Source organism: Rhinichthys klamathensis, unplaced genomic scaffold (genome assembly GCF_029890125.1).
Source record: "Rhinichthys klamathensis goyatoka isolate OS25496 unplaced genomic scaffold, OSU_Roscu_1.1 h1tg000652l_1, whole genome shotgun sequence".
NCBI lineage: Eukaryota > Metazoa > Chordata > Actinopteri > Cypriniformes > Leuciscidae > Rhinichthys > Rhinichthys klamathensis.
The window spans coordinates 366,202-387,457 of record NW_026607096.1 but is presented as its reverse complement, the minus strand read 5'-3'; the positions used below and the strand labels follow the sequence as shown (position 1 = coordinate 387,457).

At 39.5% G+C, this 21,256-nt stretch overlaps 1 protein-coding gene across 1 annotated transcript in view; it reads left to right on the top strand.

Moving 5' to 3' along the window:
- LOC130076441 (protein NLRC5-like) overlaps positions 1-21,256 on the top strand; it is a 195,469-nt gene that overhangs the window by 22,492 nt on the left and 151,721 nt on the right. Inside the window, exons 7-11 of the mRNA XM_056241518.1 lie at positions 4,433-4,606; positions 9,835-10,008; positions 13,136-13,309; positions 13,397-13,570; positions 14,131-14,304. Of these exons, the coding sequence (XP_056097493.1) occupies positions 4,433-4,606; positions 9,835-10,008; positions 13,136-13,309; positions 13,397-13,570; positions 14,131-14,304 (870 nt within the window). The remainder of the gene's footprint in view (positions 1-4,432; positions 4,607-9,834; positions 10,009-13,135; positions 13,310-13,396; positions 13,571-14,130; positions 14,305-21,256) is intronic.

Below are 21,256 nucleotides of genomic sequence, written 5' to 3'. Positions count from 1 at the left end.
CTCATAGACAGTGCTCCAGCATATCAACAATGACCGCGCCGGTCCGCGCAGACTATGATTGACAGCTGGCTCACGAGCGAGGGCGGTTCTGTGTTGAAACCCGGCTGTCAATCAACAAGCGCGGGAGGGGCGTCCGACCGTGTGACGTCACACGGTCGAACGGCTCGATTTGAGGCAGGGGAAAACATATAAGGAGATTAAAACAAAAACACTGGATGGATTTTTATCATTATATGATGGTTGTGTACAGGCACTGCCAACACACATTTCGGTACAATGAACTTGAAAAAGTGCATGTACCATTATATGACCCCTTTAATACATTACCAAAATGTGATTACAGAATATATTTAAATTATACATCAAATTGTCATTTTCTACTTACAGTCTTGCGAGTTAACAATAATGCCTGACCAGTAACTGACCATTACTTGTTGAACAAAGAAAACATTTTGGCATTAGGCATTGGCATTAGTTAATGCCTAAAAATGTAAAAGTTTTACCTTTATAAATAGAATTTAGTTAAAATTCGTCGCCGGAGTGAATGGGAACATGATTTATTGAAAATATTTGAAAATATATAAGTGGTTCTTAAGTCAAGTTGTGGAACTTCAATAAGTCAAGGCTATTTTATTTGCTTTAAACATCGGATGACGCGATTATTTTCTCTTGAATATAGATGATGCTGCGTCATTAATAAATCATGACAAAAAATGTCTTTATGATAACCAATTTACTTTTGTCACCGATGTAGTCCGCTTCGCTATGTTAGCGATTATAACGTTTACTCTTGTTTTATACAGTCTATGCGTTTACCTAGCTTGTTTAATTCCGTTCCCTCACACACCCATAGAAATGTACGCCATACACTACGTTATGTAGTCTTGTAGATAAACGTTAGACACGTGCATTTAGATTTTCACGCTTTTACTGTGTGATTTAGTCGGTTTATATCATTTCATATATTTAATCTAATCTAATATCACACGAAGAGTGCAGTTTGAATCAGTTGAATCTCAATGACTCACTCATTAACAGTGACTTTCTGCCACCTATTGGCGGTTTTAATTTCACATTTAAAGTATCTTTTCATGTTTTAAATCATTTCAAATACCATTTCAAATGCAGCTTCTGTGTTTCCTCTCCATTGCAAAGATTTTGTTGATACTTATTTAATTTGATTAGTAACAGCCCTACTGTGTCTTATTATGATAACTACATTTAATTAAATGTATGAAATCGACACAAAAGATGATACATGCATATAATTATGTTTAAAAATAAATTTAGAAAGGTAAAAATGCCAATAAAGGGTAAAAATCAATTGAAACTTATTGGAAAAAATGATTTGTCACTGCTGTGAACTGACTGACACACAGAATATGAAGAATATCAAAACCTTTAGGAGTCAGCTGTCCACGGCAGTCCTAAACATGCCAAGGTACCAGCACAATAACATACTCAGGAAAATATTGTCTAATTATCGTTATCAATAAAATCCCTGAAAATATAGAGATCCTTTTTTTTTTTTATATCGCACACCAATGAAGAATATTTTTTTGTCAATTTAGTCAGCTTTTTCATTGAACCAGAGAGAAACTTTGACAAGAAGGATAATGGCACGGTCTCCATGCTACACTAATAATAGTAGCAAGGCTTTCCTCTGTGTACACATATGCTAAGAAAGTAAAATTTTGCCTGTATTATTGGTGTCCCCTTCAAAAATTGCTCTTGAGAAATGTTATGTTTACTGCCCCCCCCCCCCCCCCCCCCCCCCAACATTTAGATGAAATTTACGCCCTTGATGATGTGCAATTGTTTTTAATTAAACTGGCTAACATGGACTTGAGGGATGTTTCCCCATTCTACAAAGCGGTTTTGAGAGCTTCAGTTTTTAAGGTTAAACCTCGTTTTGCTGGATTTTCTTCACATAATAACACAATAAACTTAAATTACTCCGTCATTTATGGTCATACAGAAAAAAAGAAATATGAAAAAAGAATCTGTAAGATGTTTACTTTTGTATGTGTCCACTTACAATCAAAACAAAACATTGTGCTTTTGTAAAATAAACAAAATAAACAGGGTTTTCTTTCTGCCTCTCCGTCTCCATTAACTTTTTTTTCTTGAGTAGGTCTATAAACTAAAACAAAAGTCAGCAAGTAATTGTCACACATACATGAGCAATATTATATCATTATAAACATTTAAGTGTGTACTTTTAAATTATCTAATTCAAAACGAAGTATGAAACCAACAAGATGTCCAGTTTCTCAGGCTAGTGCTCATTAGCCCTAATGTGACCACACCCACGCGCGCACGAGCGATTCACATGCAAATCGTCCACGTGAGGAACAAACCTGTAAACGCCCTCATTACCATAACATGACCTTGACAGTCACCCAGCGCAACCACTCACTACCCTCAGTGTTACAGCTGATTATAGCACTTCGTTTCTTTGCAACTGGGAGTTTCCAGTCGGTAGTGGGAGATGTTTTCCACATTCATAAATCGTCAGTCAGTAGAGTTATTCACCGGGTTGCAGGGGCCCTTTGCCATCATTTGAGCCAAACCGTGAAGTTTCCATCTCGTGTTGAACTGGATGTCATTCAAACCTCTTTTTTTCGGAAAGCGGGGTTTCCTCGAATAAGTGACGTAATTGACGGCACACATATCAGAATCCAGGCGCCCCGCACACACGAAGATCAGTACATGCACAGAAAAACCTATCATTCTGTTAATGTGCTGTAAGTGTGTGACCATCTGTGCGGAATAAGAAATGTTGTTGCATCGTGGCCAGGGAGTACACACGACTCTAGGATTTTGGCAGAGAGCAAGATTGGGAGAGATTGGCTTCCTGCTAGGAGACAGTGGTTACTCCTGCTGACCATGGCTCATGATGCCCTTCATGAATCCCAATAAATGCTGCACAGGCATGTATTTAATCATGTTACACTCAACTCAGATGTATAACTCATTATGACATTAAACTGACTTAATTTATTTTTTGAATCTGGACTAACTTAAAGTTGAAAATTGCTTAACCAACTTTAAAGTAAAAAACAGCTATGTTGTCTTAACTTATTGATTATATTTTTTCAGTGTATTAAAATGTAAAGTGACTTGTTGATACTAATTATGAATTTTATAATTATGTTTTCTGTAAATCTGCTACTGGGTTAACGTATACAGTAGCGTGTCCATGGCAACAATATAATTTTATAACCGCAAAACCTGGATCCCTGTCGTGAAACACTTGACGGTTTCTTTTACCTAAGAGAACAGTTTATGGGATTATATGCAACACCCTTAAGTCATTCCCTTAGGTAAGGGGAAATCACGACTTTAGTCTCATACTAATACTTAAGAGAAAAACTTAAGTTGCTTTATGCAACTGGGCACAGGACTCTTGTGCTGGAAAGTTTTGAGACTATTTAAAAAAAGGCACTATATAATATTTGTGTGAAAGTGTCTCACTACAAGGTACTCAAAGATTGCAAAGAAACAAAGTGGTCAGATGTGTTGGGGCCAGACTCATCCGCTAGAGGCAGCTGGAGGTCCCTGTACAAACTTCCTATAGAGGAACGCACTGCGGATCTCCAGTGGAGGGTTGTTCACTGGGCGATAGCTACAAACAGACATCTGGCACACATTGACGCCACTGTAAGGAACGAATGTCCTTTTTGTGGTACTGAAGAGTCAATAGATCATTTGTTTTTAAATGGTTTGAGGCTAGGATTGTTTCAGATCTTAGATGGGTGGGTTAGAGATTTGGGAGTAGTTTTTCGTTTTTGGACCAAAATATGTTGCATCAGACAGGAAAAAAATCTTGTAAATTTATTTTGTGGAAGGAGGAGCAAAGATGGCAATATTGTTAACACGGGAAAGAACACTGAAAGGAGAAGGGGAAGTAGATCCTGTGGTGTACTATAGGTCCTCCTTATAGTAATTAGAGTTGAGGCAGAGTTTGCATATTTTAAACTGATGAATAATCTGGACTGATTTATTGAAATTTGGGTTTTGAATGATGTTTTGTCCACAGTGGATTATGAAAATGAGCTGGTATTAAGTTTATGATGAGTTTTTGTGATTGTTAAAATTTTATTTAATAATTTCCTAAATTTGTGAATGTATGAATGTTTTTGTGTGGTGGATATATGTTTATGTATGTACATTTGAGAAAATAGATTTGTATGATATTTTTTTTTATTCATTATTATTTTTTCAAATTAATTAAATGTTTTTTTATCTAAATAACAAAATTGTACAAAGGTTAGGGGTTTTTTTCTTCTTTTTTTGAAAATATAAAGGATGTGTTACAGTTAAATATTGGTTGAGGTATGTCTATACAGTGTAATTATAAATTAAGGTGTGTTAAAGGTCTCCCCCCCCCCCCCCTCTCTCTCTCTCTCTCTCTCTCTCTCTAATAAAGGTTAAGCTGGTGTTGTATGACAGATGAAGGTTGTTCTGCTCTGACTTCAGCTCTGAAATCAAACCCATCACACCTGAGAGAGCTGGACCTGAGCTGGAATAAACTAGGAGACTCTGGAGTGAAAAACCTCAGTGATCTACTGATGAACCCACAATTCAAGCTGGAGAAACTACAGTTAGTATCATTATACTGTACAGCAGTTACAGTGTGATTAAAGTTTACTGTTTATTTTATTTTAAGGCAACTGGACTCAAGTCTAATCATTTATAGCACTGCACTTTCTGGTGTTTCTCCATTTAAAGAAAGATTCAGAAATACTATTAGTTAACCGCTTGTTATGTGTATCAGTAGAAAGAGCATTAAAGCATTTGAAACTATGTGGCCATAAAATTGTTTTATATACTGAAATCTGACAAATCTTTGCTTTGAAATAATACAGAAGTTATATAAGACTGAAAACAGAGTAACAAATGACAGTAAATTATTCTGACAGAGTTACAGTTATACTGGACTAATGGTACTTTTCACTAAATCTTAATTTATTAAGCAGAATCTGTGTGTAAGCAATAAGGTACTCGAGGCTGTTCTGTATGGTGAATAGGTCACGGCTGAAGGGCGTTGTTAGGCTCGACGGGAAGCGGAGTCAGCCGTGACTTATTCACCATGCAGCACTAGCCTCCAGTACGTTATTGCTTTTATAAAACGGTTACCACACAATACAAATATCTATCCATGCAACTTGCATGAAGTAAAATCACAAAAAAATAGCCTTCCTTCCACTGGAAAAAATAGTCCCTGACCGTAAACAGCAACAGAAGTTACATACATATTTTCGCCATTAGATGGCGGCAAAGACTCTTTATGAGTGAGTCAGTCAGTAGTGAAGACTTTTATATTGAAAGGACTCAAACTTGTGAACACGGAAAAGCAAGACGCAACTGATAAATGATTAGGGCACGGAAAACCCCTTGACTGTTAAAAGAACAAGATATCGCAGCGGACATTCACACATACTCGGTTACTAACGTAACCTCGGTTCCCTGAGAGTAAGGGAACGAGTATTGCATAGCTATATGCAGTGGGGGTTACATCGACTGAAGCGACATACTGCCATGCTACTCAGTGCGGCCGGCTACGCAATACTCGTTCCCTTACTCTCAGGGAACCGAGGTTACGTTAGTAACCGAGTACGTTCCCTTTTCGAGAACGGTAAATAGATAAATTCTCAGTGCTCTGACAGGACAGAGTAGATTAACCTCCCCATCCTCTGAGGAAGGGGGAAGGGCCAATAAAGTGATCACCTGTGCTCTAAACGAAGTTGAAAGCACTTTAGGCACATAGCCGTGTCTGGGTTTCAGAACGACCTTCGAGTCGCCAACACCAAACTCCAAACAAGAGGGGCTCACAGAGAGCACATCCAAATCTCCAACTCGCTTGATAGATGCTAGTGCCAGCAGGAGAGCAGTCTTTAGCGAGAGTATTTTGAGATCAGCCGACTGAAGCGGTTCAAACGGTGGGCCCTTCAGGGCCCTAAGGACCGTGGAGAGATCCCAAGACGGAACAGATGGAGGTCTGGAGGGGTTAAGCCTCCTGGCTCCTTTCAGAAACTGTACCACCAAGTCATTTTTTCCTAGTGACCGGTCAGCCACCGGAGCATGATAAGCTGCTATGGCTGCCACATACACTTTGAGCGTGGACGGGGTCCTGCCCGTTTATAATAGCTCTTGTAGGAAGGAGAGCACCACTGGTACCTCGCATGACACAGGTTCAAATCGTTTGTCCAAACACCAGCTGGAAAACACTGACCATTTAGAAGCATACAGGCGCATAGTAGAAGGGGCCCTGGCTTCATTGATCGTGCTTAGGACCTTCTCAGGAAGGTCCCTGGGTACCCATTGAGGGGCCACACATGGAGAGCCCATAAATCGCGGCGTGGGTGCCATATCGTCCCTTCCGCCTACGTGAGGAGGTCTTTCCTCAACGGAATCGGCCAGGGGACTTTGTCCACCATCTGAACCAGCTCCGGAAACCACGGTCTGGATTACCAGGAGGACTGGGCATCTGCTCTCCCTGACCCGCTCGATAACCTGGGGTATCATTGAGACAGGGGGAAATGCATAAAGGGGGCGGTTGGGCCAACGCATCCCTGTTTTTCGGGAAGAACACTGTGCAATGAGTGTTGTTCTTTGAGGCAAAGAGGTCGATTTCGGCCTCGCCAAACACTTTCCATGTCAGGCGCACCGTCTGAGGATTCTGGGACCACTCGCCTAGGGGAGGTGACAGCATATCCGCACCCGTGTTGAGGATGCCTGGGATATGTGCTGCTCTCAGGGATCTCAGATTGGCTTGTGCCCAAATAAGGAGATCTCTCACCAGGGCGTACAGGCTGCCCGACCTGACGCCGCCCTGGCGATTTACACTCACCAGCCACTTTATTAGGTACCCCATGCTAGTAACGGGTTGGACCCCCTTTTGCCTTCAGAACTGCCTCAATTCTTCGTGGCATAGATTCAACAAGGTGCTGGAAGCATTCCTCAGGGAGTTTGGTCCATATTGACATGATGGCATCACACAGTTGCCGCAGATTTGTCGGCTGCACATCCATGATGCGAATCTCCCGTTCCACCACATCCCAAAGATGCTCTATTGGGTTGAGATCTGGTGACTGTGGAGGCCATTTTAGTACAGTGAACTCATTGTCATGTTCAAGAAACCAATTTGAAATGATTAGAGCTTTGTGACATGGTGGAAGTAGCCATCAGAGGATGGGTACATGGTGGCCATAAAGGGATGGACATGGTCAGAAACAATGCTCAGGTAGGCCGTGGCATTTAAACGATGCCCAATTGGCACTAAGGGGCCTAAAGTGTGCCAGGAAAATATCCCCCACACCATTACACCACCACCACCAGCCTGCACAGTGGTAACAAGGCATGATGGTTCCATGTTCTCATTCTGTTTACGCCAAATTCTGACTCTAACATCTGAATGTCTCAACAGAAATCGAGACTCATCAGACCAGGCAACATTTTTCCAGTCTTCAACTGTTCAATTTTGGTGAGCTCTTGCAAATTGTAGCCTCTTTTTCCTATTTGTAGTGGAGATGAGTGGTACCCGGTGGAGTCTTCTGCTGTTGTAGCCCATCCGCCTCAAGGTTGTGCGTGTTGTGGCTTCACAAATGCTTTGCTGCATACCTCGGTTGTAACGAGTGGTTATTTCAGTCACTGTTGCCCTTCTATCAGCTCGAACCAGTCTGGCCATTCTCCTCTGACCTCTGGCATCAACAAGGCATTTCCCCCCACAGAACTGCCGCTCACTGGATGTTTTTTCTTTTTCTGACCATTCTCTGTAAACCCTAGAGATGGTTGTGCGTGAAAATCCCAGTAGATTAGCAGTTTCTGAAATACTCAGACCAGCCCTTCTGGCACCAACAATCATGCCACGTTCAAAGTCACTCAAATCAACTTTCTTCCCCATACTGATGCTCGGTTTGAACTGCAGGAGATTGTCTTGACCATGTCTACATGCCTAAATGCACTGAGTTGCCGCCATGTGATTGGCTGCTTAGAAATTAAGTGTTAACGAGCAGTTGGACAGGTGTACCTAATAAAGTGGCCGGTGAGTGTATGTATGACACCACAGATGTATTGTCCATCCGGACTAGCACCTATGATCCCCTGATGTTTGGCAGAAATGCTTTGAGGGCCAGACAAACTGCTTTAATTTCCAAGCAGTTGATGTGTAAGCTCTGCTCCGTGCTCAACCAGAGGCCAGAGACAGGCTTGCACTCGTGTAACGCTCCCCAACCTTGGCTGGAGGCATCTGTGAAAACCACCTTCCAAGTGGAAATCACACCCAAACTCACGCCCTCGAGATACCAGTCTTGAGCCAGCCAGGGAATCAGTGCCCGTAGACAACCCTGATTCACCGTGACATATAGGCTGCCTGACCGCCGCGAGCGGGCTGGCACATTTCTGCCAGAACTCCACATGGAGCTGGCTAAATCGTGGAATGCACCATTCTCCACGAGGCTCCACTCTCACGTCTCCGCGTCGCTCTCAAGTCCCAAGCCGAGAAGGGATACACCTCTATCCCACCTGTGGAGGAGGTGGTTGCAGTGCACCTTTGTCCGCCCTCCGCGAGATGGCGCTCAAAGTCTGCCCTCCCGTCAACAGCCTGCAGGACCACGTCTGCCTTTGTCGGCCGCGCGTATGGCGCGGTTGGATGCTGATCTTGCACGCTTCGAGAATGATCTGCAGGAAAAACTGGACTCAGGTAGCCCGGATAGCTCTGATGAAAAGCAATCTCGAAAGGATAAGAATATAAAAGACAAGAGGGGATCTAATGGAAGAGACAAGAAAGGATCAGATCAAGACTCACCCAAGCAGAAAAAACTGAAAACTGGTTCCAACATAAGTGAATCTCTGCTTGCCATGCATCCATCAGATGTCCTGGATATGCCAGTAGAAGACACAATGACGCCACGATGATTGGGCGTGACGTCACGCCGGGCTCAGTGGTAGGCTGCTGCAGTTGCCGCAGGGCAGCCAATGAGCACGCTAGACAGCCTGCTCTAGGTCTGCTAGCTGCTGCACTGCGTTGACAATAAATACAAAATTAAGGATATTTTTTTGGCTTCATAGCTCGAGAAAAGATGACTTTACCCGTAGCGTAAGCTAACTTACGCAATACTCGTTCCCTCTTCTAGAGAGAACCAAGGTTACGTTAGGTAACCGATACGTTTTTCTGAGTTTTACTGACATTTGGCCTGACAACATCTCATCTTACCGAAGATAGCCAACTGAATAAGGACAACGTGCTTTTCTCAGCATCTGACAGAAGTGTCACAAGCTTTCACACACATCTTCTAAAATAAACATCTTCTAAAGTAGCATAAAAAAAATTACGTTGTTGTTGCTTTGACTGCACACTATGCGACTCACTCAAAACGGTCTTGCAACCCACCAGTTGAGAAAGATTGACTCTATATTTACTATGCACATATCACTGTTTGATGTTCTGCTGAAGCTCATTCGGCATCTGCACATTTCCGCACTCGTTTGACTGGCACCTGCCTCTGAGGTGAAGTTGGATTGCGCGTCTGAAAAGTCTCATGTTTTTTGTGGTCTTAAAGACAGGGTTCTGCGTTTTGAAAAACGCAATTCTTGTCAATAAAAAAGAGACAGAAACAGCAGTTGTGAGAGGGGTGGCCAAGCTTAGACCAAGGGTGGCCACCCCCTAGCTCCGCTAGTGCTCAAATGCTCCTGTCTTGGATTATTCATATCATTAAGTTTCCATGATTTTGCTGGTGTATTAGTGACTGTATGGCATTTATTAATGATGCATTTAACTCACACATGAACTGAACATGGATTTAAGTCATTTTCTCTTTCTGTCTTCAGTCTGTATAGATGCAGTATTACAGAGAAACAGAGTCTCATCCTGACTTCAGCTCTGAAATCAAACCCATCACACCTGAGAGAGCTGAACCTGAGCGGGAATAATCTAGGAGACTCTGGAGTGAAAAACCTCAGTGATCTACTGATGAACCCACAATTCAAGCTGGAGAAACTACAGTTAGTATCATTATACTGTACAGCAGTTACAGTGTGATTAAAGTTTACAAGTTACACTGTTTATACCGTAGGATTGCATCTTCTGGGGTCTCATTTATAAAACTGTGTGTAGGATCCTTACTAAAAGTGTATGTGCGCCCGAAAGCCAAAAATGGCGTGTGCCAAAAAAAAAAACACTTATAAAATGGTGCGTACGCCAGAACCTGCGCAAAAATTCCCCATCGGTGACACCAAACTGCTCCGTCTCAAATGTGCGTTCACACGGCTCAGAGTTTGCGTGCATGTGCGCAAATTTTCCTGTCAAGCTTGTTTTTATAAATCACAATTTACAGGTTGGAAGTAGGGTTGGGTATCGGTTGGGTTTTATCCGATACCAGTACCTACTCTGTATTTTTTAAACGGTTCCGGTGCTTAAACGGTTCTTGAACCGGTACTTAAGAAAACGAAACCGCACACACCTTGTCAAAAAATAATACCCTTTTATTAGCAGGGCCAAGCTGGACACAATATTAACTTAAATCTTTAAACAATATAAATACAAGTAACATATGGTAATAATAAATAAACCAATATAAAATAAAAATTTACATAATATCAAATAAAACAATATTGTATCAAACATTATAAAATGGTTAGTTCCGATAAAGCCCGATAAAACACGGCTATGACCGCTTCACCCAACGGTTCTATTTATCACTGCGCAACACCCTTCGCAACCATGCGTATCAACATAAACATAAAGAAGAAGAATTAAACGGCTAAGCCCCAAGTAAAGAGAACCGCGTCAAGTATCACCACAGTGGAGCTGATGGAAATGAGACAAATATTTAATGCATGCACAATAAACGGAGATGTTCAAATACATTTAAATAAACAACAATGAAAAAAAATTATCTTGTTAGGCAGCATTCTAGCAACTAAATTAAAAACATTAATAAAATAGATTAAACAAAGTTTGAAAACGGTTCCTGCGTTGTTTTTATTTGAGCTTTCATGCATATTACACATTGGAACGTTGTTGCTGTTCACGGTCAGGGACTATTTTTTTCTAGCGGAAGGAAGGCTTTTAGTGATTTTACATCATGAAAGTTGCACTAATACCTATTTTTTTACTTTAATATTTGTATTGTGTGGTAACCATTTTATAAAAGCAATAAGGTACTCGAGGCTGTGCTGTATCATGAATAAGTCACGGCTGAAGGGGTTGCAGGGGTTCGCGTCGTGCCTAACAACGCCCTTCATCCGTGACTTATTCACGATACAGCACAGCCTCGAGTACCTTATTGCTTAAATATAATAATACTGGAGATTAATAGAGATTACTACCAGGGTAATCTAATCTCCATTTTCTCTTCCTAATGACCTGAACTGAACAGTGCAACACCTTAAATATTACTAGCTGCTGCTGTTGACGTGCTTGGCTCTGCGTCTCGTAGGTTGTCAAACACGGTGCATTGTTCGGATTTTAAGTACACTCCATGTCTCGTCAGATGTTTCATTAAATTCGAAGTGTTACCTCCCTTGCGTGATATTGCTTTAAGGCATTTGTTGCATGTCGCAGAGTCTGCATTACATGTGAAATGCAGCCAAACCTTGGAGCGTTTTACCTTCGGCATCTTCATTAACCCTCTCGCTATCAGTTCAACAAGTTGATGCCGGAACACCAGGGGGTTAAAAAAAAGTCAGGCACCGAAATCAGGCACCGAAATTTTCATTCTTATTTGGTCTCGTTACTACCGTTTACGGTTTGAACACACAAAAGTAAAGACTCAAAACTCCAAAACAAAATGAGGGAGAGTTAAAAGGTAGGTGTCATTTGATAGAAAACTTTTTATACATTTTTTTTTTTAATTACATTTGGACAATCTCATGCTGAGACACTGCTGATAAAAGACAAAAAAAGTGTGCTCAAGGGAAATTTTACATATCTTTCTTATTTGACCTTTAATAACTCAGGAAGGAAATAAGGTATGAGGGAAATATATATTCCCCTACATGTAATGTGCATCTGGATCAAACTTTGTGGTGAAAGTATAAAATAGTCAAAAGTTTTTGGAACCAAGCTAGCCTTTTTGTTTAGCCCTTGTCACCTGGAAGGCATTATTAAAATAGTTGTTTCCCTGTGAGGAATATCTTGAGTCCAAAATCAACATAATCCATAGTAAAGTTCAGACTCTAAGCTTTGAAATTACACTAATTTTGTGTTGATCAAGGCAGTAGTTTGAACAATTTGATTATTAATTTTTTCATAGCTAGGTGGTGTCGCCAGCGGTTCACCCCGGGTTTAGAGGGGTGACTCAGAATTTGTCAAGAGTTGATCAAAATTGATAGAGTTTCTAAGCTTTGAAGTGATACATATTTTGTGTAATTTCATTCAGTGGTTCCTATTGGCCCCGCATTTCGGTACCCAACCCTAATTGGAAGTGGTGTACACCTCTTTCAGGGCCAGTTTTGTGCAACGGTTATAAATGAGGCCTCTGGCCTTTGCCATTGGTCAATATTAAAATAAGGTGTTGAACTAGTAAATAATTGCATTTAAAGTACTTGAAACAATGTACTGATTGTGTACATGTTGTTATGCAGAAATATCATGAGATTTGCATCTGCTGCTGCAATAAACAAGAGATAAAAAAATAAATAAAATAAAAATAAAGAATAAACCGTTTCCAGCAAACAGAACTAGCGTGACACGATTACAAGCAGATTATGGGAACTATAGACTAAATGACAGACTATTTGCCTGCTGTAGCTCTTTAACCCCTATAACCCTCCATGAAAAAATCATAATCAAATTACTAAGCAACCACTGAATGGAATAACACAAAACATGTATCACTTCAAAGCTTAGAAACTCTGCTTTTTAATGCATCTAACCGTTTCGATCAACTCTTGACGATAATAATCAAATTGTTCAAACTACTGCCTTGATCAACACAAAATTAGTGTAATTCCAAAGCTTAGAGTCTGAACTTTACTATGGATTATGTTGATTTTGGACTCAAGATATTCCTCACAGAGAAACACCTCCCATGTGTCAAGGGCTAAACAAAAAGGCTAGCTTGGTTCCAAAAACTTTTGACTATTTTATGCTATCACCATTATCATCATTTTCTCTTTCTGTCTTCAGTCTGTATAGATGCAGTATTACAGAGAAACAGTGTCTCATTCTGACTTCAGCTCTGAAATCAAACCCATCACACCTGAGAGAGCTGAACCTGAGTGAGAATAAACTAGAAGACTCAGGAGTGAAGCACTTATGTGATGTACTGAAGGATCCACCCTGTAAACTGGAGAGATTGAGGTCAGTAACATTCACATACAAGAAAGAAAAAGGGTTTTGATATTTGAATGAAAGAGAATAAAGAGTTCCTCATTTCTCCTAATGTAGATTAAGCTGCTGTTGTATGACAGATGAAGGTTGTTCTGCTCTGACTTCAGCTCTGAAATCAAACCCATCACACCTGAGAGAGCTGAACCTGAGCGTGAATAAACTAGGAGACTCTGGAGTGAAAAACGTCAGTGATCTACTGATGAACCCACAATTCAAGCTGGAGAAACTACAGTTAGTATCATTATACTGTACAGCAGTTACAGTGTGATTAAAGTTTACTGTTTATTTTATTTTAAGGCAACTGGACTCAAGTCTAATCATTTATAGCACTGCACTTTCTGGTGTTTCTCCATTTGAAGAAAGATTCAGAAATACTATTAGTTAACAGATTTGTATGTGTTTCAGTAGAAAGAGCATTAAACTTTGAAGCATTTAAAACTTTGTGGCTATAAAATTGTTTCATATGCTGAAATCTGACAAATCTTAGCTTTGAAACAATACAGAAGTGATAACAGACTAAAAACAGAGTTACAGTTATACTGGACTAATGGTACTTTTCACTAAATCTTAATTTATTAAGCAAAATGTGTATTTAGAGGTTGTAAACGAGGATGGATCCAGACTTGAATTGTTACTAGTTTCCTCAAATGCTCCTGTCTTGGATTATTCATATCATTAAGTTTCCATGATTTTGCTGGTTTATTAGTGACTGTATGGCGTTTTTTAATGATGCTTTTAACTCACTCATTAACTTAACATGGATTTGAGTAATTTTCTCTTTCTGTATTCAGTCTGTATAGATGCAGTATTACAGAGAAACAGTGTCTCATCCTGACTTCAGCTCTGAAATCAAACCCATCACACCTGAGAGTGCTGAACCTGAGCTGGAATAAACTAGGAGACTCAGGAGTGAAGCACTTATGTGACGTACTGAAGGATTCACACTGTAAACTGGAGAGATTGAGGTCGGTCACATTCACATACAAGAATCAAAATGCTTAAAATCACTAACAGTTTAAATCAAGACACTTTATACTCACTATCTCATGAAGAGCCTGAGTTCACAGTATATTTGTGTTAAATTATTCACCTTAATGATTTGTTTGTAAGATAATCTATCTTCCTCTGTTTGAATTTCTAGTCTACAGGACTGTGGCATTACAGATGTTTCTTCTTTAACTCAGTCTTTGACTAACTCAAAAGCACTGAAGTTTTTAGAAGAGCTTGATCTGAGATACAATAATATAGGAGACTCAAAGCAGCGGCTCAGAGACGAGCTACGAGACTCAAACTGTGTCCTGAGGTGAGGAAACATCACTTTATGATATTAAAGAGATCTTCATTTACCTCTGATATCTGAACAAACCTTTCAAACATTAATTAAAGGAAATTCTCATTAAGCTTTGTTGCAACACAGGGTTTGTGTGAGAACAAAATGTGAAGTTGATTAAAATGTTTAACACAAAGGAGGAAAGGGAACAAAAGCTCACTGTCACATCTTTATACAACAACACCTGCTTTATTAACTGTGTCAGTAATAGTGAATCATTTCAGTGTGAAAACAGACTTGGTCAGATTGTAGGAAACGCTGCACTCCTGCTAAAATCAGTGCAGTTCCAGCTCCAGCTCACAGCGTCCAGCTCACATGATACATGACTCTGTCTCTAGTGTGTTTTTACTGCGACAAGCAACACGTCACACTACTTTACACTTACTTTACTCTCAGTTATTTACTAAGAGCCTACAAACATGTTTAAACTAGAGGACAAACGACTTTAACTTGTGGAACTTAAACTGAAAGCTTTTAACTAAAAATAACATTTGTATTTGCTCCCTGTGGTTTATTCTATACGCCGTACACTCATCAGCATGTGTTTCTCCTTTACGCCGTACACTCATCAGCGTGTGTTTCTCCTTTACGCCGTACACTCATCAGCGTGTGTTTCTCCTTTACAGTGACTCAATAGGAGTCGCAGGTCCTTCTGCAGTCACACCAACACCAACACAAACACGCACACATATGAACCTCATTCATGTTTTAAATGTGTTATCCTTAAAACTCAAATATTGTTTTAGAAATATCTCTGCAAGATAATGGAAAGTCATTAAATACGTAATGTTCACTTTGTTCCACTGAACACTGATTGTTCTCTCTTCTGGTTTCACCTTACAGAGTAGATGAAGATCGATCACCAAACGTCCCTAATAAACCGCTTACACCAGTTTAAATCTGTGAAACGGAGATGAGAGGATCAGTAACCATCAGGAGATCCACAGAAGAGCCTCATTACTGCCTATGAGGAGAAATAAATGTGTGATTAATGTGTAAATGTGTTTCATACAGGTGGAAGAGACTCAGACTCAACAATTAAATAATGCATGTGTATTAGAAACATGTTATATTGAATGATTAATGTTGGTTTAGTATTCATCCAAATGATGGTTTAGTTTTATTTAAAGGTGGAACAGAGGAAGCAGCTCAGATGAGTCTCAGCAGAAATCTTCAAGCTCTTCAGTTTAAGGCCTACAAATATATTAATGTTTGGATTAAACTCGTACATAATTATTAAAATTTTCTAATCATAAATGTATCATATGATATAAAGTCTACAATGAAATTTCTATGTTAAGAAAATGTATATATATATATATATATATATTTTTTTTTTTACATTATCTCGCCTACATTTTATGCACAGAATATATGTTTATTTTTGTTATTCTGTTTTATTTTATATTAAGTTAGCTATGTGTGTGTCTGTTGCTAATGCACAGATATACAGTATATTGTCTTTGTTCTGTGGATGGAGTCTCTTCTCTACAGACCAACTAAACATTTTTACTATTATGTACCTTTCAGTTGCTGTGGTCTAGATCGTATAATGCATTTTATTTAGAAATGATGATCTCTTTCACCACATTTGCATTCACATGTAAATAAAATTATAAATATACATTTAAGAGCAACAATTTTTGTTTGAAAAGTTCACTTGCTTGTTATGAGTATTATTGAAGCTACATAAGCAGATCCAGAGAGATCCAGCTACATATTTTAATCCATTATGATGCTTAAAAAAGTATTAGACGTTCTAGATGTTAAACATAAAAGCATACGAGCAATTTTCAGATTTGTTTGAGAAGAAACCACGCTGGTCTAATATATAAAGAAAGAAATGTTCCCATTGTATGTTGTGACAGCATGAGAGGTTCAGGATCTTTAGTGTGTGCAAGTTCCCAGTAAACACCACTTCAACAGTCTCTTCAGTATGTAGGTGTGTTTAATAATTAAACAAAAGGGTTTACAACTTACATCTCTTCAGCTCAAAAGTAACTTAATCTTCTTTGTTTCACAGAGGTATGTGTCCTTTCTCCAGCCACACACACCCCAATCAACAGTTTCTTCCACCCACTATTAGAGCCTGCTGCTGGTCTCATTAGCTGCAGCTGTACTCTCAGGCAGCCTGGGTTTTGTAGTCCTTAACAGACGGCCATCTTGCTCCAGCCATCTGAGGGCAATGTATCTGCCCTCCAGAACACGCCCTCTCATGATGCCACAATGTATATTTAAAGGAATAGTTCACCCAAAATAAAATGTAAATTGTCATCATTTACTCTTCCTCATGTCATTCCAAACATGTACGACTTTCTTCTGTGGAAACACTAGATATTTTGAGAAATATGTCAGTGTCTCTCTGATTGGTTGCCAACATTCTTCAAAATATCTTCTTTGTTCCACAAACGAAAGAAATGAAGAAAAATACAGATTTAAATCTACATGAAGGTAAATCAATGATGACAGAATGTATATTTTTGGGTGAACTATTCCTTTAATGCTTTAACACTTTTATCTTAGCAACTCCAAAATGTTTTGAAAACTAAATTAAATTATTCCATCTAAATTATCATCTAAACTGGATTTCGTGATTCGATCCGTGTCGCTTCGCTACACTGACAGGGTGAATTTATTTATGAATGCAAGTGTGAAAGTTCTGTCACAAAACAAAGTTTTTACATATACTTATGGAAATGCTTGACCTGTCCATAGTGGGAATACGGCGTATACCTGTGTATCACATAGACTCATGGACTTAACCAATAAGCGAGGTAAGCAGCCGCTAAGGGCCCCGGATAATTAGGGGGCCCCGACAAATACCAAGAAGCCTAAATCATATATAACTTATTAGTTTTCTATCATATATTATATGGCCTGTCTATAACCATTAAGGTTTTAACGTTATTATTACATCTGCTCGAGCAGTTCGTCGACACTTCCTTTCAGTTAAGGTTTTCAATCCGATCATGTGTTTTAAATGTCCTCTCGATCGGATTAGAAAAGGAATAAACCGCCCCTTTCAACCCAATCGAAATTTCATTCGGATCGAGCTCAATCGGATCGATGTACATTAACAGCACACAGGTGTGAATAGCAGATAGTTTTAATGAGTGAAGATCCTGCTTTCTGGCCGAAACACCGGTCAGATAATGACACGAGTGTGTGATTTTTTTCTTTTATTTGTGATCTAATTTTTCTTTTCTTTTACATTGAGAATATACAACAGTTCCAGGTTACAACAGTTGACGCATTAATATTAAAGTGTAATCACAAATATGTATAATTAACTGTAAATAATTTGTTTGTGAATTTAGTTTTTTTATTTGTGAATTCAATTGTATTTAATTTTACATTGAGAAAATAGAAGTTCCAGGTTACAGATATTTTTAACATGCAGCTTATCTACAAATGTAGAAGAAAAAAAAAACAGAATAGTAAAAAAGTATACATATATATATTTGGCCTTGACTGCATTACAGTTTTTTCCCTTATTTTAAATGTGATCAATGTTTGCATAGTTGATGTGTGGGAATGTGTATATTCTGCTGAAATGAACAAAATTACTTGAAAAAGGATTTGTTCATTTTACTGAATGAGACTCAAAGACCCGAGTCAGTAAAATGATCCGAACTTCTCATCAGTTTTTGTTATTTTGTTGTTTTTGAGTTAGTTGTTTGTCACTTTCTATTATGTTGTGCCAGGGGTTAAGCGAAAATGTTAAAAGTAAGGCCTTGTTTTTGTTAAGTAAACGATTCAATAATGATTTTGTATGTTTTCAAGAATCTCACTCTATTGCTTCAGATGTAAACCTGTGGAGATCTCAGTGGGATAGTGATATTCAGCCGTCTCATGGATCAGAACTCTCAGCGGGGCTGAGAAATAATTTTTGGAGGTGAAGTTTTGCATTCAGACTGTGTGTATGCTTAGTTTTCTCCAGTTTCCCTTGTTCACCTTCTAGACCTGTAAGAGAAAGAAACATCTCAATTCATTGAATACAGTGACACAATGGTACGTGTGTGTGTGTGTACGCAAGTACGTGTTTGTGAGAGTGTGTTTTTGGTGTGAATGACCTGGCCGTGCACTCTTCATTTTCTTCTCAGTTTTGGTTTGCTGAAATACTCACCTTGTGCATTCAAGCTTTTTAATGAACTGTCTGATTGTGAATTCACCATCTGTTTCCTGAAAAGATAATGTTTATGGATATAACTGTAAATCTGATAATGACCACTTATTAGTGTAACGGTTTAAGTCCAAGGATGAAGAGGAAGGTATAAATAACGACTCGATAAGAACTGGAAACTGTGAAATGCACAAACAATACCAGACCATGAATTAGAGAAGGAATTTACATACACATGATGATGAACTAAATAATGAACAGCTGTGATGATCAACCATGTTAACTAATTATGGCGGGAAAAGGAGAACAAATGAACACAGGCACAATGGTGATTAAACAGACTGATAGAAAACAAAGCCAAAACCAATCATAACTGACAATTATGTTTGTTGGAGGAAAGACTCATACATCGGCTATCCAAATTTCCTGATGCTTGTTTAATAATAGGAGGTGAATTTAATGTAGTTTTGATTGAGTCTATTGATAGATGGCCTCTAAGAGTACCGTAAAATTTCAAATAATAGCCCGGGCTTTTATTTTCCCAAATCGCCGAACTGCACCGGCATGTATTTGAGACAGGCCTTTAATTTAGTGTTGAGATGTTGTTCATTGAGTGTAGGCCTAGAGATAACGATCCAAATAGCATAGGCTGATAGACGGAAAGCATGACAGTCGGAGGTTACCACATTATAATACGTTTTATTCATAATTCGAATGTGTTTAACAAATCAGTTAATTTAAGAATTAGCCTACTATATTACCATATGTCTAAAGGGGGTCGCACACCAAACGAGAAGCACAGCGACGGCATCGGCTCAGGACGCTGTTCAAAATCCTGCCACGCCACAGGGCACCATTTACATTGTTTTATATTAAATTTACATTTATTTGTCTCAAATCGTCGTTATGTATACTGACTTCGCCCTGTGCTGCAATATACATTTAGTTTTAAATTAATTTATAGAAATCAGCAGGTTGAATGAAAATTGCTGATGTTATCGGATTTTCAGGTGATATTCTCAATTCATTCAATTAACGGACGCTCTGAGGTAAACAGTTCAGACTGCAGACTTAGCAACGATTGTACTTTGTACTTATGCACTTATGCAAAATGCACTACCCAAACTTAAACGGTTGTAATTCATGAACCCTTTGGACTAAAGACTTACGGTTGGTCTCTTTTAAAAGAAGACACTTGGCAGATTATTGCTAAAGTGGAATAAATTAATAGAATTAAATTATATAAAAGTTATTGAAATTTAAGTTTATTGTTATGAAAATATAATAAAATATCTTTTATAAAAATAAATAATAAATATAAATTAATATAGTTTTCAGCCTAAAAATGACAAAGTCAAAGCCATATATCTAAGCAAGTTGTGTTCCAAATTTGAAGTTGATATCACAAACATTGAAGTTCCCTTTCGAGGGAACTCGCGATGCGTCATCGACGCTTTGGGAACGCCCCCAGCGTGAATGCGTCTGAGCATAAATGTCAACTAGTCCAATGGAAAGAATGAGCGTCACGGGCGGGTGACGTCATGACCAGGAAGGGATAAAAGCACATCCGGTGAAAACCGGCATTAGCTTCTGTGTCTCAGCAAGCGATCTGTGTTACTCTGTCTCTGTCTATTTATTGTTGTCTGTTGCATTTATATTGGAAGAGTTATGGCGAAACAAATGTACAAGCAGTGTGCTTCTCCCTGCCCGCGTTATTTAACGGGTGGGGACACACACGAGCTTTGTGTTATTTGTTTGGGAGTGGAGCATGCGGTCTCAGCCTTCGAGGGGGCTGAGTGCCAGCATTGCGAGATGCTTCCGCTTCGAATGCTCCGTTCTCGCCTGTCACTCTTTGACGAGAGTGGTCAGGTTCGCGATTCTCAGGGTGCAGGACCCGCTGTTGCCGAGGCAGCACGGAGAATGCATTCCTGGGGATCGCAAAAGGATCTTTTGGAGGGGTTGGAGACGGGTCCGAGGGCCTTTTCTCCTTCCTTACCCGGAGGATCCAGTGCTCTCCCCCCGGTGTCGGAAGCCCGCTCTGCGGCTTCTTCCGCCCGGGGAGAGAGCCCTCCATTACTTCATTGCTCTTCCTCTGAGGAGGTTGATGCGATGAGTATGGAGAGTATAAGCACACACACTGGGGAAAGAGATTCGCCACCTGTTTCCCCAGCATATGAGGAGCTGGTGGATGTGATGTCTAGGGCTGTAGAAAAGTTAAATATTGAATGGCCAGCTGAGAAAAGGGGTGCTCGTCCCAAAAGTAAATTAGACGAGCGTTTCCTTTCTTCAGCTACATCACCTCCACCACAGGGCCTTCCCTTTTTTCCTGATCTTCATAACGAGTTATCTAGATCATGGGATAAACCGTACTCGTCACGTCTTTTCAGCCCTCAAGTTCATTTATATTCAGGTATAAGAGGGCTGAAAGAGTACGGATATGAGGCGATGCCCCAGGCTGAACAGA